Raw genomic sequence first — 25478 nt, forward strand, 5'->3', positions numbered from 1 at the left:
CCGCCGAGACCGGAGGAAACTGGCGTCAAAGCAGAGGAATGAGGCTGCTCGTGGACCGATCTGCCGGGAGAAAATATAGGAAACAAAGCATTACAGGTGGTTCGTTTCCCTCCACCGGCTGATTATGATGAAGCCAGGGGAGGAAAGTGCGAGGCTAAATAAAGCAGCAGGTGGATCAGAGACACTGAGATCACCCCACAGAACTGTCTCCCCACTTTCATCTTTAAATACCGTTTGTAGATTCACAAAAGGGAGGTCACTTCAGGATTGCAAAAATGTTGAATTCCGTCAAACTGCTTTTTTTGCTTCTCAATGGTTTGCCTCGATGATAAAAAAAAAACGCCCAACCCAGTTCCAAGAAGCCGTCAGGTGATATACAATCATATAGTAGAGAAAGGCAATATGTACATATTCAACATGACTTAAAACTGTTGATTGAGAACAAAGTTACTGCTGCTGTAATTATAACTCATTGTTTCAATATTTGATCATTCTGCCTTTTTTTTTCTCTCAATTCAACAATGGTTTTTTTGGGGTTGTGTAATTTCTAAAAAATGTAAACCACGAGCCTTATTGTTGCCCTTGAACTTATTCTATAGCTGCTACAATTATTCATTGGATAGGGAATTTTTTTTTGCAACTATTTGACTAACGAGTGATTTTGTCATTTTTAATTCAATGTCTCACATTCTTAAGAATAACCAGTTTTTTTTGGGGTCTCAAAATAAAACATATTTTTTTGTTTTTATGACATTTGATGACGCCAGTTCAATTGTGGATAGTAATGGATATTTGTTTCAGTTTTCAGAATGTGTTTTGATCAATTAACCGATAAAATAAATGTGATAATTAGTTGATGATGAAACAATCATCCGTTACAGAAAATCAAAAAAGCCTCAACAAGTTGTCCCTGAAACATAAACTGACATAATGAAATATTTGAATGGTTGCCTGCAAATGTTTCTGCACACAACTAAGCCCTGTTGTTTCAGCTCCTAGATCATGTTTTAAAACTTGTTTGGATAAACCCTGAAGTGTTTACACCTCCAAGAAACACATTGGTACAAGTGTTAGGATGCCAATCATGTGACTTTTTATCCCCATGGTTATTAATGATACCTTAAATCAAATCATCCTACTCCTCCTACCTCCCACTTTTTACTGAGAAAAATCAGAACAACCCTTCACAGTCAACTTATTAAAGCAAATTTATGATTAACAATCCGTTTTTACAACATTATGGGTGTCAAAATCGACGGTTTTAAATCTAAATTGTTTAAAAACGTACCATAGATCGATAGTTTAAAAGCACTGGTGACATCTGATGAACCCCAGCACTGTGTGATTTATTAATATAAAAACTCAGGCTTCAATCAGTTATGAAGATTTAACAATGTTTGAATTTATAATATGATTATACTGAATATTGAGTTGACAGCTGCTCCTCGCTGTTTAATTTCCTGCCATAAAAGCCACATCAAACAGAATATATACTCACCCTGTACGGCTCTGACAAAACACGATGCTCCGGCGTTAAATGACGTTTGGTCAGTTCTTTGAAACGCTGTTTTTCCTTTTTACTCCGTTTTCTGTCTGGGAGAGTTTCTCGTGTCTTTCTGTTGGTCTTCTCTATCCCTCTGCTTCACAGTGTTGGCTTCACACCTTCCCTCGCTGGCTCGCTCTTCCCCCTCCCCTCTTTCCTCTCGCTGACTTTTTTTCCTCTGTGCTCCTCTCTCCAACGAGGTGAAAAAACACACTTGTCAAATACAGGTAGGTCATCACACCGTCCTCTCATCCTCTTCAGTTGCTAAGTACGAGGTGCTTTGATGCAAACATGTTTTTTCAGTACTGCAATATAACGGTCCGGTTTTCTTTCTGAGACGAGATGGTAAAGGCAACAGCTGTTTAGTGTCAATGTCCATGTGACAGAGCAGCTACGTTTCCAAAGAAAGCTCCTGGTCATCAGCAGGGAATCAAGATCTCCTGAAAAGTTTCTCCCTTTTTCATTCAAGATGAACTCACCGTCTTCTGGGTAAGATACGAAAGGAACAAAAGTCCCAGTTTCTGGCTCTTTCTGCAAAATACAAGCAATTCCTTTGGCAGAGAAAGTGGAATAAATTCTTCTTCAATCCTCGAGGCTGACTGACTTTTCGTCTCCTAAAGCTTGCCTCGTTATAATTAGTCCCTCGGATAGACGAGCGTCTTCACCAACATCCGGACTCAACCAACTATTAGGAGAAATTCCCACATGGCCGGAAGCCTCATCCTGAGCACTGAGCAACATGTAAGAGGAGGGAGGAAAAGGTGAGCAAGTGGGAGAGTAGGATGAAGAAGAAGAAGAAGAGGAGGAGGAGGAGGGACCAGGAGGCGGAGCCAGTGTGTGTCAGAAAGGGCCGACTGTTTGCCTTTGCATCCACAACGCTGTACATGTTCATCAAAGGCGTAATGTATTCGTACAACCTCTCGCTACGTCCCACTTCATCATGACTCTGTAAAGAACCAGAGTGAAAGAGATGAACGAGTGACAGTGGAAGCGGTCTTTGATTGGCAGAGTTTTTCCTCAACTGCTTAGATTTCACCTCAAAGTGAGTGTTTTTCTTTTTGGTTGGTATGACCTTTCCTGTTCTGATAAGCTTCTTGCTGAAGATGAATAATGGATGAAGCATACCACATTTGTTTTTATTTCTGGATAAGTAGTGGAAAGCAGAGGTGGGAATCTTTAGTATACAGGATTTACAAGGTCGATACTGAAATTATAAAAACATTCAGAAGTGAATCGTGACTAAAGCCTCCCCAGAGCTATATAGGATATGGAATGAGTTGGTTTTAATATCATTATAAGGATGGGGAGAAACATGGAAAAGATCAATATTAACAGATTGCTTTTTGAGAATGCTTTGTCAATGCCTTGTTGTGTTTGGTTATCTACTTCAGAGCACCTTTTAGCTTATCATCAGTGTCCTATTTGTTCCTGGATTCACCAGCAGCTGTTCATATCAGTTAGCAACGTCAACTCCATTGTAGAACAACTTTGTGAATGCTCTTGACGCAATGAGACTAACACATTGTCACGTGGAGTGGAGCATGCTGTCACCCAACACAACATGTGTTATCAGATTGCATTTCGAAGAATATTTATAAACCATACAAGTTGTTCTCAGAGCAACATCTAGACCTATGATCTCAACGTCTTCTGGTCCATCTTATTCCCAGAATTCCCTTGACCCCAGTTAAGTTATATAAACATAGTAAAGTTGTTGTAGGTTCACTTTTTATATCTTCCTTTAAAGCACATGTGTCAAACTCAAGGCCCGGGGGCCAAATCAGGCCCTTGGGGGATTTAATTTCGGCCCGCAGGATAATTTGTAATTACTATTAGATCTGGCCTGCCGGTATATTGCACACACACCTTCTCTCCATCCTGAGGGTTTCCTCCGCTCAGAGCCTGAGCCCAAACATTGATGACCTTGCACCCAAGATGAGATGCCAAGTATCTGCTTGAGCTAGCATCACATGCGGCTTTCACACCAGCGCTTTTCCCTTTCTAGCTCCGAGCGGGAGCTTTTCTGGTTCAGCTCCGGTTTCCCTTTTCTGCTCCCGCTCTGTTCACACCGCCCAGAGCTGCCGCTGCTGCGTCATGACGTCACCGTTTACGTGCCTGCTTCATAAAATCCAAACCGCGCGGAAATCCCTCACATCGATAACAACAACAATGGCCGATTGTATTGAAGCGCTGTTCGCTTTGGTTATCCTCTTACGAAACGAAATGGAAGGCATCGGACGACTTTACTTGGAACTTTACAAACATCACATGCGAAATGCAAGACTTCTTTGTGGTCTTCAGCATCTACTTCAACGACGAATCCGTCTCGACGTAAGAGAGACGTAAGCGACACCGCCTCTTAGCTCCGAAGCTCTTGCCTCTAGACCGACAATTTTTTGGAGCTGGAAGTGAACCGGATTCCGGAGCTAAGAGGCGGCGCCTCTGCGGTGTGAACAGGAAAAACCGGTACTTTTCAGCTCCAGCTCCGAGCCGGAGCTGACTACGCGCTGGTGTGAAAGGGGCAAAAGAGCAGCACACTGAGTTTAAATGGATGTTTCCTTCTGCACTTTTTATCTCATGACAACAGGGCACGTTTGATTTTCTCTTTGAGGGAAATAGTTTTTTTGAAGCTGCTGTTGTCCTGTGGAGAAATGTAATCATAAGAAATGACTCTGGAAAAGCTGCAGATAGAGCCATGAGAAATGAATGCAACTGATTATTTAATGTTTAATGTTGTTTTTATAGGCAATAATTTAAGCTTAGTTAGTTCCAGGTTTGATATGTGCAATAAGTTCATTTCAATACGTTTTGCAATAAACATTGAACCAGTCAGGCCCTCGACTAGAACCCATTTTTTTTTATTTTAGCCCACTGTGTATTTGAGTTTGACACCCCTGCATTAGAGGATGAAAAAATTATCTTTTTCAAACATATGAAACATTAAAGCATACTTATATTCTCTCATGTTGTTGAACTGTTCAGTGGTGGGTCAAGTTGGTCAAATTGATGCTGAAACTTGTCTTTAAGCCACTGTATAACAAAATGTGCTGCCAATTGGCTTTGATTTTACTACATGGAAACAGTCTTTGTTATTTCTTTTGATAATGGATTAAAGAATATCTATCTTTTTGTCATCTCAAACACTTAAGCAAAAATAAAGCTTTCTTTAATCACTGAACGATATCATTTGGGGCATTGTGATATGACATGCATACGTAAAACCAGTCTTTCATATACAACAAAAGGTAATAGCTTTGAAAATTGTCTCTTCATTATGCAATCATTATAATGGGAGGTTTCGGACTATTGCTCATCATCTTCACGCCCCATCAGCCTGCAGGAGCACCCATTGAAGCCACCGTGTTTTCTGGCTCCTTCAGAAATCACATCTTTCCCGAGTGTCCCCAAAGACTCGACGCTGTTTCATCCTCACTGTGATTTAACAGGTTTATTAGACCAGGTGCCGGGCATTTCTTTGAAACAGTTTTGCTTTCATGTGAATATATCATGTTCCTCTAGCTAGGGATTTCCAGGAGAATACAATACAAAGGATATGAGTCATGTTTCATGTATCCCTCGGGGAGTTCATGTATAGGGCCACACAGATATACAGTGATTGCTTGATTTCCATCACAGGCCTTCCTCCACACAGTCGACCCCTGTAGTGTTTCAAAGTGCTGTTGGACCCCTCTGCTATAGTAATCTGGGAATATAGTAGGCTTAAATCTTTGATTGGAGAACAACACATCAGCCATCAAATGATCAGCTGTATTTATTTACCTAGCATGAAGAACAAATACTCAGGCCCCGGCCCCACGCGGACGAAAACGGTCGTTTGCGTTACTGTTTAGTGTCATATAGACCGTTCGGCCACTCAAGGACGACCGAATATGACCGTAAACAACTGCGGAAACGATAACGGATCCAAGGTGGATAGAACGGCATACACAACGCTCTGGGGGGTCCAACGGCTCCGTGTGTACGCCCTATACGATCATTTTCTGATAATGATGACGCAATAGCCCCGCCTCTCCCTACCTCTACTGCTCACCCCCGCGTCAAAGTAAACTGCACACTGAATTCAGATTATTTATCTTTCTATTATAGTTTCAAAAAAAAATCCGTTCCACCAGACGGGAGGGGGAGCTCGACGCTCGTGAATTGTCAACGGTGGGGGGGGGAGGGCGTTTAAGATAACCGGGTCGTTGACGTCCGGCCGTTCTGTGATTCTCCAGAACACACAGATGGCCAGTGGCCCACCAAAGGCAGCGGGCCACCCGGAAAAGTCCCGACTCTCCCGACGGCCAATCCGTGCCTCCCCTGACTGCACGTCGCTGACACACACCGCTGCAGACTCTCCGCACGGAGGAGCCGTGGAGTCCGGGCGATAATGCACCTCCAAGGAAGAGACACACGTTCACTAAGCTGAAAAAACTATATCCGGCAGGGGCATGGGGTTTAACAGGTTAATTCATATTAAGACGATACTGAATACACAACAGACTTGTAGATCCAAGACAGACAAGGGTGTTGGTTCTCGTTTATTAGAAATAGGGCTGAAAAGACACTTATTGGGGTTTGTAAGGAATGTTTATTCTATGGAGCTGTACAAAGGCAGGTTTATGGAACAATCCACTGTATTATATTGGAGAAAGCCTTTAAAGCTGTCAACATATTGATTTGAACATGACTATTGATTCTTGTCCACAGATTATATACTGCTGTGTTAGAGCTACATTGTCAAATAGCCTTTATTTTCTAAAAGCTGAGCCAATTATTTAAAAAGACTGTGGTTTAAAAAGAAAACCCAAATAATTCATTTAATGGTGTGATTCTCTGCCTCAATTAAAGATAATTGCTTTGCGTGCTCCACACCTCCCACACTGTGTTGCCTGGCTTGTGGTAAACAACAATAGTGGAGCTGATAATAATGGCACAGAAAGCCTCGGCCTGCCTGATTTGTTTCTTTCTTTTTAATAAATGTCACCTCAGGCTGCTCATTAGCCGAGACCAAAGAAACAAAACATGTCATCAGCCAAACGGTCTTTATTCAGACAAACACCAAACAGTCTGCGTCCGATTCTCTATCAACAGTTGTCTGTCATTCGCAAACCAAGATAACACTTCCTTCTGCTGGCGTTTGAATGCATCCTAGCTCCTCTTATACAATGAAAGTTTTACGCCTTCCAATTTTAAAAAGGGATTAAAACCACTTGAAAGACACATTGGTTTCTGAAATGGTGCCAGAATTACTCGCGTCGAGAGCAGCTCAGAATCCTCCAAAGTTTGTGAGAGCTCGCCTTTTGAATATGACTGCGAAGTAAGTCTGCAATTGGATGAAAGCGAGTTGACTCTCAGTAAGAAAGCCTTGAGGAAAAATGTCCTATCATTTTTTTTTTATTAGTCAATTTGTTGAGCATGTAAAAACTTTTTTTTTTTTTTTTATAATAATAATTATAACAAATAGATGCAAAACAAAACAACAACAAAAACGTTCAAGGTACAACAAAAATGTAAATAAATAAATTCTCAAATAGTCTCTGTCATGTTCAACAGGGGCAAGAAGAAGCTTTAAAAACGTTTCTAGTACGACCCCCTCTACATTTGTCTTGAAAATCAAAGACTAGGTCAGCATCATGTTGTAAAAAAATACTTTTTTTTCTTCAAAACAAACAAAAAATAAATAACTTTTACAACGAAAAGAAATAACAAGTATGAGTTCACAGGTCCTGCTCATAACTAGGGGTCGACCGATTATCGGCCTGGACAATATTCCGCATTTTACAGAATATCGGTATCGGCTTTTAAAAAAAAATCAAATTGCCGATACGACTTTGGCTCTGATGCGGCCGTTTCTCCAGCTGCAGTCACCACTGTTCACGAGCAATGTCCCGCCCACAGCGCTATCTGATAGGCTATTACTGAAGTGTCAATCAACACTGAAGGTTTTCCGGGCTGCAGCCAGCCAGAGAGGCGGGACCTTCTCCGATTACAGGCAGGTGCGAAGAACGCAGACACAGACAGAGGCAAGCAGCAGTAGTGAGCGGTGTTTCGAAGGTAAATCGTTTGAAAGCCGAAGTTCAATAAACATCCCTATCCCCTATGCCGAAATTGCAAAAACACCACAATCTTATGATCCAATTCTATCAGTTTCCCAGTTACAAAGGGACAGGGGGGGTAGGGTCTCGCAGCGGAGAAACTGTGACGCGCTGGGACTGACGGGTGACAGTGGAGCCTCGCAGCAACTCTGCTTTCTGCACCACAATCTGGTGCTGCTGAATTGGGACTACTAAATGAGTGAGACTCAAATATCAGAAGTTCAGAACAATTTTAGTAGTTTTTTTTGTATTTGTACTTCATTTACTTTACTCAGGGTCACAGAGAGGAAACCAGTTTTAAGATGTTGAAAAGTTCATTAAACATAAAAAGGCATTTCAAAGAAGTTCTGTTATTCTACATTTTGACAGCAAGATTTTCTGATTTTACTGCAAATGTATATCGGTTCCAAATACCGGTTATCGGTCTCCTTGATTACTAATAATCGGTATCGGCCTTGAAAAAGCCATATCGGTCGATCCCTACTCATAACCATTCATGATTTGGTTTCTAAATAATAGTTCTAGTTTAGATACACTTGTACAATATGTTCAGCTCATCATTACTGTTATTTAATAAGAAGAAGTTATAGCAACTTAACACATATTAATTTCCTCTCAGTCTTTATATAGCTTGTCATTTACCATGGGATGGGAAGAGTACAAGAATATCATACTCCGATATGTATTGATTGATTCCAACCGATGGGCCTTTCTCTGGCAGACCAATTTCTGTTTGTATGTGGGCGTGTAATCTCGTCAGCAGCTCACGAATACACTGATGCTCCTAATGCTCCCATGAATCAAAGTGAAATGATTCCTTACATCAGCGCTGAATAGATTTTAAATAATCAATTGATGACAGTAATGGCGCTTTTCCACTGCAGGGCCTCGCTTAGTAAGGTATGGCTAGGCCTCGTTAGGCCTTGTTAGGCCGGGCTCACTTTATGCTGCGTTTCCATTACAGTTTAGTAGCTGGGGCAGTAACTATAGTAACGCAGTGTAGGCGGAGCCGTGACGTCATCTTCAATGCGAACCACAAAACCAACATCAGCCGTTAGCTGTTAGCCCTCAGAGCTCACAGCTCCTCATATCTGTTCAGAAACTAGACAACAGTTAAACAAGTACAAACCACAGACTGTCTGTGTCATGGAGAATACAGTCGCTGGTTTGTTCATGTCTGTAGGCCGTTGTTGTGAGTGTGGACGGTCGGAGCATGTACTGCGTTAGCTTAGCCGATTTCCATTCAGAAAACACGCATTTTAAAAGGTTTTTCGCCTGCCGTCTGTCTGCAGACTTATCAAAGAATTAATTCATGGTTTTTACTAACCGGTATCAGTATGTTGTTACTTCGGCATCATTTTGAAACGTGTATTACAATTAAATCACGATAAAATATGTTCATTTTGTTGTAGTTGCCAACGATTCTCACTAGTTTAGCATACTCAGCCCGGTTGTTGGCCCGGAAAGAACCTCGATTTTGGAGAGCCAGAAAAACTGAAAATGTACCCGCTAGCCGGAACTACGCCGAGTGGAAACGCAACCAAAAACGGGCCGGGCATAGGGCTGCTCGATTATGGCAAAAATCTGAATCTCGATTATTTAAAACGATTATCCATTTACTTTGAAAACATCCATTTATTGGAGAAAAAAAATGGGAACAGTATGTTTTTAACAGTTGATTACCTTAAACTTTAAGTATAATTAAACTAAAAAACCAACAAAAAAAAGTAATAATAATAAAAACAAAAAAAAGTAATAATAAAAAATAATCGTTTTATTTCAATTACGTGGTTTTCGTAATCGTTGCAAGCCATAATCGTAATTGCGATTTAAAATACGATTTAATTGAGCAGCAGCCGGGCACGGCACGCTTAAACCGCGCTCCACGCTGTAGTGGGAATGCGCCGTTAGTGACATGTGTCGATATCATACAGGTGCAGTGTATGGGTAGCTGGTTCTTGATATTTTGAGGCCCTGTCTGTCATTTCCACAATGCAACTTCATGCGTGTGTAATTTAAGGGGCTTTATTTGGTGATCATCATTATCTCACTTGCTGCACTTTGGCAAAAGGATCAGAAGGGATGTTTCTAATAAGTGTATATCTGTATTTATTAGAACAATTGGTCCATTTATAGATCAACAGATAATTAACAGCATCCTTGATGATAAATACATCATGTTGAGTCATTTATTAAGCAAAAATATCATTTGTTGTTTTAAAGCCTACACATTGACAGGATTGACTGATTTCTCTGTTGTGATTGGTTTTGTACTGTCGTTCAAATTAAACCAGTCATTTGAAATGTCTCTACTATGAGCTCTGGACATTGTAATACACCAGAAGAGTGAGAGCTTGGATTGGACATTTTGTTCATTGACTAAAAAGAAGCCTTGGTCTTGTGAGTGTGTGTTACAGAGTGCAGGTGGCGGTGTGTGTTTTGTGTCTTTGAGACTGTAGTACCATGACTCAGTCAGACTGGGACAGTTATGAGTGTATCCTGATGAATTGACTACAAGAGCAGAGGAACTTGGGATTTGGGAGTGAATAGATCAAACTGTGATGGCTGCTCTGGACGTGTTGTTTAGATTTGAGTTCTGCGGTGTCTGTCACATTTCCTCCGCTCGGGTCTTTAAAGGATTGCCGCATTCTGGCGGTTTGGTGCTTATTTAAGGCGATCTTCGAGTCTTTATTTAGCTGCCTGTGGGTGCATTGCTCTTATCTTCCTGAGGCCTTTTTGTAAAGAGAGAATAATGGTACTGCTTCACCTGTGAGAAAAAAAACATCTGTGTCCTCTCAGTTCAACAGATACATTGTTGCTTCACTTCATGGTTCATATGGAAAGCATTTTTCTCACCTTTGTTTTCTTGCAAAATAAATATGGACAATTGGTCAAAACGGCTTAATAACTAAATTGTTTTGTTCCTCGTCTCCTTAGCGTATTGATTTATTTTAGATTGTTGCTTTCATTGCATTTAAATTGTCTATTGTTTTCTACTTGTACTTGTTTAATGGTGTGTGAGCTGTGCTGTGTGGTTGTTTTGTTTGATTATTTGACTGTACAGCACTTGGTCTGGAGGCTTTAAAGTGCTTTATAAATAAAGCTGTTTTGTATGTTCCAGTTCCAGATGGATTTGTGTTCAGACAATTCAGTTTAGCCTCCGTATTTCTCGTATTGATGTTTTCGCACAGTGTTGATCGGTATTATCTGTTTACTCAGCTAACCTATACCATGTTCTGACGACGGACTAGGGTTGCAAAATTCCAGGAATTTTCAAAGATGGAAACTTTCTATGGGAATAAACAGGAATACAAAATATTGAAGGTTGGCTCTTCATAGGGAACTTAAATATAGTTGGGGAAAGTATATTTTTGCATAATCTAAGCACACTGCTTACTGCACGGCTATTGAGACCACACCCCCTACAGCAGGAATGGGCAACTTAGATGGTGGAGGCCACATCATTTATGTACTGGCTGCAGATTAACTTGGAACACACGTAGTGGTAGTGGTAGTGGTAGTGGTAGTGGCGGCGGCGGCTCAGGTTGCTTATTTTCATTACAGCAACGGTCTGCAAACATACTCAACATTGTGGTTTACCCCTGAATTCAGTGAAAAGATATTCTTTCTCCCACTGTTCTTGGAAAACACGATTCTCCTCAGATACCTTTCTCTTGCTCATGCTGACATCCACAGAGGGCTGTGCTCATATGTTACCCGCTCTATCGAAATCAGTCGGAAGTCGCAACGGCTCATTTCAAAATAAAATGATACAATTCGATTACATTTCCCTCAATTCCCAGCTAGTTCCCATAAATTCCCATGGAAAGTTTCCAATATGGAATATTTCCCAAATTCCCATGGAAATTTACCGGAAATGTTCCGCCCCTTTGCAACCCTACGAGGGACCCAGATGTCCCGGCACTCTCAAGGCTGACGGTTATTTCAGCCGCATGGAACTGAGGCTACACGTCAGCCTGAAGCACACACTCATTCTCACCTGATGTCCTTTCTGTGTAGCATGGCGAGAACCTCTTCCCGTAAAGACGTGCTAATAGCTACATAGCTCTGAGATTGATGTTTGTAGTTTGCTGCACAGTCATGTTACTCAGCGGGGGGTCTTCTTTGGTCAATCAACTCAGTCCTGTTAGTTGTGACAGTGTGTGTCTCATTATCACTTCATTTACGTGTCGCTGCTGTCATGTCCGGTTTGCTTTATGCAGCAAAACATTATCAGTTTGAGGTTTTTGTTCCGTCAGTATTCCTTTATATTTCGATCATATGCAACACTTTGGATTGTGCTTCAAACTCTGTGCATTATCCTCTCATGTGATTATATAATATGAATGTATTAGAGTGGTTATTACTCTGCAGTGGATCACATTGTATTCTCCAGCAGTGGGATGACTGCTACTTCACATATTTCCTTTTGACACTATTGATTCATAGTCTGTAAATTCATTAAAAACATAAAACCAACACAGATTCTTGCCTAATAGCATCCAGCGGAGCTATTAACGGACGTCTATATCCCGTGTTATAATAAGATTGATGAGGTCCTAGGTATGTAGAGCCCGAGCTGCAGCATGTTACCGCCAAACAAGCTTTACGCCTATAAAACTAATGTCTTATAAGAGCAAGGCCTCCGGTGGATTGGAGCTCTTCTGATAGACTTTGTCATAAACACGGTCTCGAGCAATCACCATTAAAAGTTAAGAGTAAATAGTTTCAGCCCTCTTTATTGTCTCGCCTGGTTTGTTCAAGATTTTAATTGCAATTAGTCCAGACAGTGATTTATCGACGCATAGTGGGTTTCAGCGCGGTGCCATGTAAGGCTAATTGGTTTGGTTAAAAAGGCGTGACAGGGCTCTCAGAAAGAGGATCGGACGCATAGATCACCACAACAAGTTCCTTAAAAACATCCTTTCCTGCAATTGTTCTAAAGTCTACGTTTCCCTTTCTTGCTCTATCCCTACGATATTATAATAATAATAATAATAATAATAATAATAATAATAATAATGAAACCCTCTTTAATGGTCACACAGCACACACAGTAACATTTGGCCTCTGCATTTAACCCATCCTAGTACCAGTCTAGTCTAGGAGCAGTGGGCAGCTATTGCACAGCGCCCGGGGAGCAATTGGAGTGGGGGGGAAGGGTGGTGTCCGGTGCCTTGCTCAAGGTCACCACGGCAGGGCAGGAAGTTAACTGGAACCTCTCCAAGTAGCAGTCCACACTCCATATTTTAGGTCTGGTCGGGGACTTGAACCGGCGACCCTACAGCTCCCAGTCCAAGCCCCTACTGACAGAGCCACTGCCGATCTTCCTTGAATCATTTCCTCATATCTTTCCTTCCGCCTTTTCCCTAACATTTTCCATCCTCTTAGCCGCGACCAAACACCCATCAGACGGGATTTGTCCCAGAAAGTAATAACACTCCATCGGTTTTCTATGAGCCACTTTGATTCAACTCCCCTCTTATCAAGTGAGGATCTGCCGCGACAGCCGGTTTAAAAAGGAAAGTAATAATTCACTGATCACACGCCATTACTCTGCTGCTAAATGGAGGAGGAAAGGGGGAGCCGGGAATGTGTGTATTCCTCTTCCAGTCACATCAAATGTCAACATTTCACTGCAGGTGTTAGAGGAGATTTAGCAGCAGTGCTGGTGCTCCTTACATGTCCCTCCTGTTTCTATTCAGGCTCTTCCAGGAGAGGAGGCCAATCAAGGTTAACGTTTTAAGGCCGCTACACACCGACCTGAGATCAAAGAACGCGTACCGAAGGCGACTTTTACGTCCCGAATTTTACGTCCCGACTTTTACGTCCGCTACGCCCGCCCGCCTACGAACACACCGCAAAGACTTCAGTCGACGAGTGGCAATAACTGTCCTTACCAGCAGGCAGCGGTAGTGTGTATTCGTGCCGTAAAGCAACGACGGTGCGGGACACACCAACCTGAGTAGGGTGCCGGGAATGCCCGACTGCCTCTGACGGCCTCTGACTCCCAAAATGGGTTAGGTGTGTCAGGGCCTTTACACAGCGAGCAGAGTCTGAGCAGAGAGATGTGTACTGAAGGAGTGTCTCCCTACACACAAGGGCGTGCATCTGTGGTGTTTGAACTCTAACGTCTGCACTGTCACCAACAGCGGCATGATGGCAAACAAGGACCCATGCACGTTAAATATGTTTGCCATGATGTTCAGGATGTATAGTGGCAGCCCCGTGTTGAGTTGCATGGTTTCTAGTCTCAGAAGCTCAAAGCTTTGTCTAGTTAGAAAAGGAAAACAATGAGAACTTAGGCAAGGCAAGTTTATTTATACAGCACTTTTCAACACTAGGCAATTCAAAGTCCTTTACAAAAAATGAAAGACATTAAGAAAATGGCATTTAAAGTCAGTCATTAAAAAGAAAAGATAATCAAATAAACATTAAAAGAAAAAATACATGGATAAAAGTTACAGTGCAGTCTAAGATGTGAATAGTTCAATTAAAAGCAGCGACAAAAAGAAAAGTCTTCAGCCTGGATTTAAAAGTAGTCAGAGTTTCAGCGGACCTGCAGGTTTCTGGGAGTTTGTTCCAGATATTTGGAGCATAATAACTGAACGCTGCTTCTCCATGTTTAGTTCTGACTCTGGGGACAGAAAGCTGACCAGTCCCTGAAGACCTGAGAGATCTGGATCATTCATAATTTAGCAGGAGATCAGAAATGTATTTTGGGCCTAAACCATTCAGTGCTTTATAAACCAGCAGCAGTATTTTGAAATCTATTCTTTGACACACAGGAAGCCAGTGTAAAGACTTCAGAACAGGAGAGATGTGATCCACTTTCTTAGTGTTAGTGAGGAAAGAATATTTTATGTTGTGCATGCAGTCAGAGGAGTTTACTAAAACAATTGATTTGAGGTAAAACATGTGACAAAGTGAATTAATAAATCTAAATATTTTCTTCAAAATGTAGAGTTAAAAATAAAATGTTGCAAGCTCGTTATTTTAAATTGTTTAGGATGGTAAAGTATTAATACTTTTTGGTATCTCTTTATGTGCAGATTACTTTACGTTGTGATGTTGACTTGGGCTGCACGATTTGGGGAAATAATCTAATTGCGAATTTTCTGGCAGATATTGCGATTCGATTTGCGATATTTGTTTTTAAGCGACCCAACGGAAGTTTATTGTAAAATGCGGCCATATCTCCGGCTAGGAAGGTCACATCAACGTGCTCCCGTCTCTAGCACCAAGCTACGAGTGAAAGAACTAAACTTACATGAAACTTCCGTTGAGTTGCTTTAAAGTCAAGCTTCAGTTTAAGATTCACCCTGTAATAGAAACATGTGATGGAGCATTACTAACCTGACTCAGACGGTTTGTTTCACCAAACCATCTAGGAAAGCTCCATTGGAAGCCATTTGGAAAGGGCAGGCACTTTCAAAAATACTTGGCAGGTGATTGGATCAATCTGTCTATCACCTTCTATCATGGGCCACTTCTGATTGGTTAACAATGGCTGGTACATGTGGAGCACAGCACTTCTGATTGGTGTGGATGACTGACACACTCGTTCAGCCCTAATGTTGACTTGAATATTCACTTGAAAATGTATCTCAGTTTGTTTATTGCTGCCTTTTATGTTCAGTCAGTTTTTAATTTGTTCAATAAGAGAATATTGGAAATGTTTTCCTTTCCTTTTGTTTAATTCTAGCTGCATACCGAAAGCAGCAGAAGCGAGTAATATCTGTTTAGAAGTCATTTCCCTTTCTCAATATTCAACCATTTTAGCTGCAGATTGCTTATTTTCCTCGTAGCATGCAGCTCTAGTTAGCTCCACTAAATGTCTTATTATAGAGATGTTCCTCCCTGTTTTTGCATCTCTCAGAGGAAACATCTTTAAATTGCGTGTTTGGTCATAGCAACGGTCCAAATGCCAGACATTTTCAAATTAAATCTCAAACGGACAAAGGCAGCAAATTCTCCCTTTTACTAGCTTGAACCTGCACGTGTGTGACCTTTAAGCTTTAAAGGTGACTGAGTTATTAATTGCTTTTAAAGAAAGTTTTGATTAACTTTCCACCAACAGACTTAGTGACCGACAGCTCAAATATCGGACTCATGTCGAGGATAAAAAAGAAGACGTTGTGAATTCATATTGTATTAATGCTCCTGTGTGGTGCATGTTAAAGTAATATCAGCTGTTTTGTCATCAGCTATCAACCTGTTTTTATTTTTATACGATTCCTCGTTCCTCCACTCTGTTTAAAGGTCTCCTATTAGGGCTGAACTATATATCGTGTCATGGCGATAACCGCGATATGCGCGATATTCACATCGCAGGGACATGCGATTTTATTAATTTTTTATAATTATTATTATTATTATTATTTTTTTAGGACGTTCGATATTAAGCAGGTAAATTAACTCAAACACGTCATGTTACAATTATTTTTGCTGCTTTCTAGAAAAGGAAAACTTGCGCGGCTCTCATGTTAGGAGTACTTGAGTGAGTGACATGCTGGCTCTGCATGCACAGCAAACCACCAATCACAATCATTCTTGATCAGATCACAGCTGGCCCCGCCCCACTAGTTTGCAGACCATCAAAACACCGGTAAAAAATGAGCGAGGCACAGGAGGACAATACCGCCAAGAATTAAGATTTACTTCCAAAAAGAAAAGCAACATCTGCCATCTGGAACTATTTTGGATACAAAAAGGTTCTTCTCTTCATTCACAGATGAACCCCCTTAAGGGTAAGCAACATGCATTATCATGACATGTTAGATCATGACTTAAGGTATGATGAGTCAACCAGTTAAGATCCAGACGTCCGTGACTAAAATCCTTCATCCGGTTAAATATAGTTAAAAAAAACGCAATATATATATCGCAGGGAAAAAAAATATCGCAATGTCAGTTTTTTTCAATATCGTGCAGCCCTATCTCCTATTATGCTATTTTTAGGCGTATATTATGGGTCTCAGATATATATAAATAATGTGTTTTGCTCAAAATACCAAACAGATCATGCATTTTAGGCATCCCTCATATCCTGATATATTAGCCCTGTTAAAGAAGGGCTGATCTGGGTCCTTAGATTGAAAAAAAAAAAACTGGAGAGGGGGCTAATGCCTGCTCAGAATTACCCGGCAGACGCTGCCATGATTAAAAGCCATCATGTTCCAAACCACATCAAGGATTATCTCTGGAACAGTCTGGAGCTCAAAGGCTTTCTCTCTTGCCGGTTATACCACAAGGTGAGTTCCTTTTTATTTCCTGCTTCTTCACACACATGCTCTCCAGTACAGGTTGGCTCTGAGTGTTAGCAATGCTAATGTAAACACCGACCATATTACGTCCAAAACAGTCGCGCATTGTTTCTGATAGCAATGTTTCTGATAGTGCCGTGGGTCCACATTTCAGATATTACGTCATATCGGACGCAAATCTGGATCAGCTCCGTTGTAGCCCCGTTTTTAGAGCTTTTGGTACGGAGGAAACAAAAGACAGAGGGTTTTGTTTTCTGACGCTTATATTTATGTATAAAAGACATCGAAAAATGCATTTTGCTTAATAGGTCCCCTTTAAAGCAGAGTGAAACACGTCTTATCTCCGTCCTAACTTTCCCAGAGCTCCACAGTCTCCCCGAGCAGAACAAGGGGACGAGGGGTGAGGACGAGGAGCGTTGGGGTGAGAGCAGAGTGGATCAGGGAGAACAGAAAGGCAGCAGCGAGGCCTCAAAACATCCCGAACATAAGAGAGCAGAGCGGGGCGAGCCATAGATAGCTCAGTGAAGCCGGCTGCAGAGCACACGGCTGCATTTGTTAGAGAGGGGTTCAGCCAGCAAGATGTCAAGAGACAGGATACCACATTCTACAGAAGTTACACAATGCCAGCGCGGCCACTTAGCACGCAGTGTGAGTAATGCTCTGTTTATTCACTGTGGAATAACTCAGAGGCTCAGGGACCCGCTGACGCACCAGACTATCATTTCAACTATGAATCGATCTTTAATCAGCGCAGGAGAGCCGTGTCAGGGCTTAGCTGTAATATTAAACACTCGTACAGTTGATAAATGTTTTTGAATTGGATTACTTTAAGGTAAATATGATTTATTTGTGAATCCCAAACAATTTACTCTAGCTCTTGTCCTGCTGACATTAGTGCTCAGCGGGTAAAGTGATCGAAATAAATTGTATCGAGATTTAATTAATTATTTAAGACTTTTACAAAGCTAAAGGTTTATTTCTGGTTCTGAAATTGTCATAGTACATTTAATATATGATGTTTTGGACCGTTATTTGGACAAAACCGGACATTTTAGAATTTCTGATTTGTATTTCGCTACAGTTTATAGACCAAATCTTGAATTGATTCATCTAAATGCAGCGTTTCGCCAACTTTTTTTGTCATGCCATCTGCAAAAACTGCTTTGACATTTAACTTGCATTAATTACAACATTGGGGAAACTTGTAACAAAGTAAATTAGCAATATCTAGATCGGTAACACCGTCTCCTTTTATAGGTCCCATGTCATGCTTTTCTGGTTATCACCCGTCCCCTTGTGTGTTATGAAGGTTTCTATGCATGTAAACGGTCTGCAGAGTCACAAACCCTCAAAGTACACCCTGTAGCGAGTAAAACTCTAACACAGAAAAGACCTGTCTATATTGCCCCAGAACGCCTCGTTGGAGATTTCTCTTTTTCCATTGTTTGCTTCCTGGGTTCTGTGACGTGTGAACACCCAGATCAACAACAAATGACCGGATTGGCCCAAATGGACTAATCCGCGGAGCACCTCACACACCAGGATCTCTTGGCTAACTAACAGGGAGTCCCATTGACTTGCATAGAGCTCCCTGAATGCTGGTAATAGACGAGTTGGGATAGCAGAGAAATGCTCTCCGCAGAACCATGCTCACAGCGTTATAAAGCTTTTTCTTACTCAATATCAAGCCACACTTATTGTTTTTACTTCGGCTGTGAGTGTTTGGATGAGTTTCGCTGTTTCTCTCTGTGACCCGGAAACCTGTCCGCTCCTCGCAGCAGCAGCGAGCCACGCAATGTCCCGACCAATCAGAGCACACTGGGCTCACAGGGAGGGGGGACAGGAGCTCCAACAAGCCGTTTAGGACAGAGAGTCCTAAAGAAACCAATGTGAGTTTGGGAAATTGCACAATTCAAATCTATTCTAGTAGACCTCAACAATGGAAATATGATCAATAGAAATGGCCATGGAACGGGACATTTAAGCATCTTAAGCAACTGTAACCGCCAATCATTTTATTAGTGCACTCATGTTTTGATGAATGTTCCTTCATGAATCCTCAGGTCCGCCTTGTCATATGCACCTTTTTACAGATTCATCAATAATGAATATTCATAAACTGCAGCTCTAGCTGGAGATAGAGGAACATGGCGAGGCTGACTTCCTGCCACTTTCAGTAAATGTGATATTAAACACCAGCTGTCAGTATTTATTAACTCGCCGGTTGTTACTACTGCCAAGGATGTTATGTTTCTGGTTTGGTTCGTCTCAGCAGGATTATGGGAAAACTACTGGCTCAATGTTCATGAAACTTACTGGAAGACTGTCACGTAGTCCCCATTTTTATCTAGGTTTACAATCTGAGTAATCTGATGGGAACACCCATTATCTTTTGGGTTGACAGTTGTCTACGGTCTCCAGTTTTCCCAACGTATTGCTTGGTCTATGAAGTGGTCTTCAAACGTCTTGTTGTATCGTGTTTGAACCCCAAAGATACCCAGTGTACAATGATGTTAAACAGAGGAAAGTCAGACATCAACACACTGGCTAATCTGGAACAAGTGTCTGTTTGGTATTTAATCTACTGATGGATTATTCAGCTCGTCGTTGGAGCTCTCGTCCATTTGCAGTTTAAACCTCACCCAGATATCGCGGTATTTTGTGTAAACAGTACCAGGTTTTATTCAGTAGCTTGTTATTTTTTATTCACACACGTTGGTTGTAATATGAATTTAAAAGGGTGAGCATCATAGGAGGAAATTACATTTGAAGTATCAGTTTGACGTACTACTTTGAAGCAGGTGTGTGTCTCTTGGCGTAAAGAAGTGGAATTCTTTGCCGAATGATTTCAAGGGCTGTAAGAATATTTTGATTTTTAAGAAATTGTATAAAGAAAGCGTAATTAGACAGTATGAAGTTGACTTTTGTGTTCTAATTTTATGTTTCAGTATTTGTAAGCAACTATGACTGAAAGAATATTGCTTTTATTTCACTTTTTAATTGTTATTTCATTATTATTATTTTTTGTTATTTATTTTTAAGAAGGGGCAGGTCAAATAACATTTTCTTGTACATGTTTTGTTTGAAAAAAAAGAACTGCCGTGTGTGGAATAAACAAATAAATAAATCTGCGAGGGGTTTAAAGTCCCACAAATCCGTCTGGATGAGCAGGAACGAAGAGTCACTGCGTCCTCTTCTTCTTCTTCTTCATCATCCCTCTCCTCTTCTTCTTCACACCCCCCCCCCCCTCTCTCTCTCCCCAATCCTCTCTGTTTCCCCCCCTGTCGTCTGGATCCTTGTCAGGAGTCTCATCCTCACCGGCAGCTGTTGCCATGGCGGTTGTCAACGCTCTCCCAACTACCTGCGCTGGTATTTACATGGACACAGATCGGGATGACAGGGATGTGAGGTGTGGGCGGGGGGGGGGGCAGCTCTCCACCGTCAGCAGTTGGTTCGTTAGAGACAGACAAGAGGAGACGGAGGAGGAGGAGGGTCCTGGAAGATATTAAACAGAGAGGGGAAGAGTTGGAAAAGAGTGAACATGAGAGTGAGAGGCCTCTGTTCATCTGGGATTTCTTCTTCATGATTTCCCATTTGTTAATGGACGATTTCCCACTTCCTTTTAGGCTTGGAGTTGTTCAGAAACATAAAAGAAATTGACAAATAATCCTGTTGAACCCCATGGCAGGGTCTGATTTAATCCTGTAGCTAATCCAATAACACGAGAGTGGACAAAATACAATTTTAATGAAGTTATAAACAGGTTTTCGTGCCCTTCTTCATGCATTACAAACTCTGGCCGTAATAAAGAGACTCGTTAACGCATCTGTTTACATGGGAGGAAATGGAGGGGTGATGGTGAATTACTAGAATCAGACTGCAGTACCTAGACTTTGGTATCATATATATTAACAATGAAAAGATTAGTTCATAAAATGTAAGCCAACATTTCTAAAACTCAGCATACAACACATTGATTGCTGTAACTGTTGTCTATGCAGATACTGAAGTGCTTGTTATGCCCATAATATCAGCCAAAACAATGCATTGATCAGACTTGTAATGGAGCAACATGTTTGTTAAAGGTCCCATGTCATGCTTTTCTGGTTATTACCCGTCCCCTTGTGTGTTATGTAGCTTTACGTTACGTCCGCGGAGCCGTTACGTTTGGACCAATCCGCGGACTTCCTCACACACACACACTCGGCGGGACGTTGCGAGGCTCGCTGCTGCGAGGTGCACACACAAACTCCCCGCCAGGCTGCGGGTGTCTGTGTTTTTCGTGCTGGGTTGCGCTGTGTCTCGCTGTCTCGCAGACGGCCACTGGGCTCACAGGGAGGGGGGGGGGGGCGTTGGGGCAGGAGCTCCAACAAGCCGTTTAGGACAGAGAGTGAATACACATACTATACAGAGGTGCTGTATGAGAAACCAATGTGAGTTTGGAAAATTGCACAATATACATGTATTCTAGTAGACCTCAACAATGGAATTATGATCAGTAGAAATGGCCATGACATGGGAACTTTTTAAAGCTTGATAAATGGTCTTTCTCTGCACGTTAACACAACACACATTTGAGATCATAATAGCTTATTATCCTGTATATCAAACACCTCAATGAGATGATGTGATTTAAATTGATCAAATAGCTTTTTGGGAAACAATATACTCCCTTTGGTGCAGGAAACTTTTACCTTATGTTATCTGAAAGAGTTTCATAATGTTTGAATAGTTTGGGACATTTCGAAGGTTAACATGATGAATCATTACTGCTCCAACTAGTTTCCTTAAGATCTATTAGCTTGGTGGCTAGTGTTGGAAAAGCGATTCTGTTGATGGTTAGATGTAGTGATTGTACTTGAATTTGCCTCATGATGCTCACCTGATGGATGTTTCTCCACTCTGTCTCTCTGAGTTAAAGGCTCCCTGGTTTCCTATATGCAGACGAGGTGCTCCGAATACTTTTAAGCAAACGTTGATCTGCTTTAGATAACACCAGTTCTGTGAGATAGGTTTAACATTTTGGATTCCACGTCCACCAAAGCCTGGTTGAAGTCGCTCAGACCTCTCCCTGCGACGGAGAAAATCAGTCAGATGACAGACAGCCGTCACATAAAGCTGACATTCTCCTTCTCTTATCCGCCTGCGTCTTTGTGACATCGATAATACTACTGTTTGTAAATCTCATTTCCCTGGTTGAGAGGCAGCAGGCACTCGGACCCCCGCAGCCTCTCCTCCTCGTTGACCCCCGTACAGCCGAGCAATCAAGGACAGCCGTCAGACATCACACTGAGCGCCTCGCCGTGAAAGCCCTGAGTATCTCTTAATAAAACGAGACGAGGGGCTGCGGCTGACTGTATTTCCTCCGTCAGGCCCCCCATCAGGCCCCCCCCCCCACCCTCCATCTGTGAGTGACACTCTGGCTGTTCACTCTGTCAGTGAGCTTTGATTTATGGAGAAAAGCACATCCTCATCATTAAGGTCTCTATGATGTTGGTTATTCAATTATGTTCTTATAGCTGCTTGTTCCTCTGTGACTGGCTGTGTGGTGACTCATCTCAATCTTTCTTTATTTATATAGCACCTTTAAAACCAAAGGGCTGTACAGGGAACAAATATAAAATAACACAATACGAGTAAAATAATAAAACTATCATGTAAAAACAAGATAAAAAGCACTACAACTAGAGACCAGGGTTTCTGAAAAAAAAATTGAATAAAAACGGTAAATTCAGAGAGAGAGCGAGAGATTCTGTTCGGACATTTGACCTGCGCGAAAAAAAAATCCTAGCGGAAACCCTGCTAGAGACATATAAGAAACACACATACAAATATCAAAATATTATGCTCAACTAGTTTGAAAGGCCAGGTGACCACCTGTTTGGAGCTTAAGGCAGCAACACCTCTTGAGTTCGGACTGAAAATCACTGCGTTATGATCCTGCTTGACTTTAGGTGTAGTGAGGCTGTGGTCAGTCTGTCGTTGTGTCCTCAGACCAGACACTTCACCCCAAATTGCTCCTGTGCAGATTGCCCTCAGTAAGTCACTTTGGGTAAAAGTGACATGTGATGTGAAAGGTGTTGGGTTCTAAAATGTGTTTTTTCCCCATTCTCTGACATTATTGCATCAATTACTAAAATAGGTTGTTTTCAGTAATCGCTGAAGCTCTAGTTGACATTCCAAACTGTGTGTGTGTGTGTGTGTGTGTGTGTGTGTGTGTGTGTGTGTGTGTGTGTGTGTGTGTGTGTGTGTGTGTGTGTGTGTGTGTGTGTGTGTGTGTGTGTGTGTGTGTGTGTGTGTGTGTGTGTGTGTGTGTGTGTGTGTCTCCATCTGCTTCCAGTCGTTATGTTAACCTAAGCTTATTGTTTACTGCCACGACATTAGAGCGGCCTTCTTATCTCAATTGTGGGAAGACAAATGTATAAGAAACCACCGAACAAGTTTCTCTCCCCTTCTGCAACCGAGCAAAGATAAAAATGTCTTCAACCTGTTATTCCACCGAATATTACAAAACTCTTTCTGCATCCGTCCCCAACACGAGGAGTTTCAGGAGAGGTGCTTCACAGCTGACTCCGCGTGTCCTCGTTGAGCGGTTTGAAATGCATGTCGTGTTTTGACTGCTCGAACACAGTTTCCGTTTGCACCAAAACACATCTCATTCTCATTTGTTCGTCAGTGTTTATAAAAACGTGGATGCTTTATATAAGGTTGTTAACATCCTGAATAACTGAGCAGATCAAAATAAATAAAGAATGCATCAGCACTTTCTCATATGTAACCATTTGTTTGCTTTGGCTCCTAAATGCAATTTACTATTCCATTAATATGACTTGCCTTGTGTCTGAACGGTGTACATAAGCATCCCTTGCTTTGCTCACAGCTCTGCAAACATGTGTCTACCTGCGTGCTGCTGCTGCTTTGTGCTTCTGTATAACGCGACCCCCGTGCCTTTGTACTCACGAGAGCCCTCAGCCACTGGATGTTTTTGGAAAGCAGAGCGGTGTCACTTGAAGCCCTGCTTTCACTCTCGCACCGATCAACAGTTTACACAAAGCTTTTGACGGCTTTCCAAAGACATTCTGCTTCACAGTGAGACATCTTTCGAGGCGAAGGACGTTCACTTTATGTGAGCAACCGGCGCAATCACACACAGCCTCGAGTTTCCTCTTTACTCAGGAGAAATGATTACACTGAAGAAGATACGTGTTGTTTTGATTTGAACTGAAACAGAGGTCTTGTGGGTAATCTACCACAACAGTAATGTGTCAAGCTCTTTCTCTGTGTGTGTTTCTCAGGGGATTCCTTCACTCAATTCCGGTTTTCCGAAGAAAAGGACTGGGAGATGGACTCATCGGACAGTCAGGTAAATCCATACACTACCCAATCTGCAGCTTTGCTTCTCTGTCTTTTATGGATGTGTCCCACTTTGTGAGGTATGGATCCCTCAAAGGTCTGGATTGGAAATGCTACAGCAGTTAGAAAGCAGAAATAGCTAATATAGCATTGTTAGCGCATTAGCAGCACATCTGTTGGTGGCCCACTCTTTGGTCCACACTGAAAGGTTGGCGACACATTTTACTGAGACATTCATGGTTCCCAGAGGATACATCAAACTGAACTTGGTGACCCTCTGACTTTATCTCTTGCGCCAACATGAGGTTAAGATTTGTGAGTGTGAGTGAAATGTCTCGACAATTGCTGAAGAGGTCAACTTTATGAGAACTGCTAAACCAGGTGTTTTAAACTCAACTCAACCACTGGAAAATTAGGCTTCTCACGAACGATTTGGTCCACTTAAAACCCTAAAAAGTTATCTTGTAAGCAGAGGCGCGGGAAGGTATTTTGAGTGGGGGTGCTGAGGTGCTGGACTCCAGTGAACACTATTACGGGCACTATAGAGCACGCACAAAAAACTCCCTACACGCAAGCACACAGTAAACCCGCGACTGTTACAATGAAGGCTCGATAATCAGCTCACGGCATATAGGCAGGGGTAAAGTGCTATTTTTTACGAGTGGGGAGCGGACCTCACCTCCTCTAGGGGGGTCCGGGGGGATGCTCCCCCGGGAAGATTTATTTTAAATATTGAAGTTAAAAGCATCAATCTGGTGCACTTTGAGAGCAACAGTAAGAGATCTATGGATACATCTCTCAACACCCAGATGAAACACAACTGTAAGCAGATGTTCTTTTTCTTTATGGATATTTTACAAATCACTCCCCTTTCAAACTGTATTCTTGTTTTACTGCCATATAGTATTTCATAACTGTTTTTCCTTTATTCTCTTATTTTATTTATAACTATAATGATCATATGAAGGTGTGCCGCCGAAATAATCTTTTGAATAATTTTTGACCAAACCGTTTGAGACCCACTGAGATAACTTAGACTAAAGTTAACTATCTAAACACTCAGAGAGTCCTTTAGCTCACCTGAGTCTCTCAGTCTGACAGGAGAGCTCTCCTCCAGCTTGTTGTGGAACAAACAGCTCCGTATGTCCGTTAGTGCAGCTAGCTAACGAGATGCTAACAACACGGTCCCTGCTGCTGGCACCGGTCCCCCTCTCTCTC

General features: G+C 41.8%; 1 protein-coding gene across 1 annotated transcript in view; it reads left to right on the plus strand.

Moving 5' to 3' along the window:
• Positions 1-25478, plus strand: part of aven (apoptosis, caspase activation inhibitor) — a 38319-nt gene that overhangs the window by 9190 nt on the left and 3651 nt on the right. The window contains exon 3 of the mRNA XM_079643766.1: positions 24203-24270. Within this exon, the coding sequence (XP_079499892.1) occupies positions 24203-24270 (68 nt within the window). The remainder of the gene's footprint in view (positions 1-24202; positions 24271-25478) is intronic.

The sequence above is a fragment of the Notothenia rossii genome (genome assembly GCF_949606895.1).
Source record: "Notothenia rossii genome assembly, chromosome: 8".
Lineage (NCBI taxonomy): Eukaryota > Metazoa > Chordata > Actinopteri > Perciformes > Nototheniidae > Notothenia > Notothenia rossii.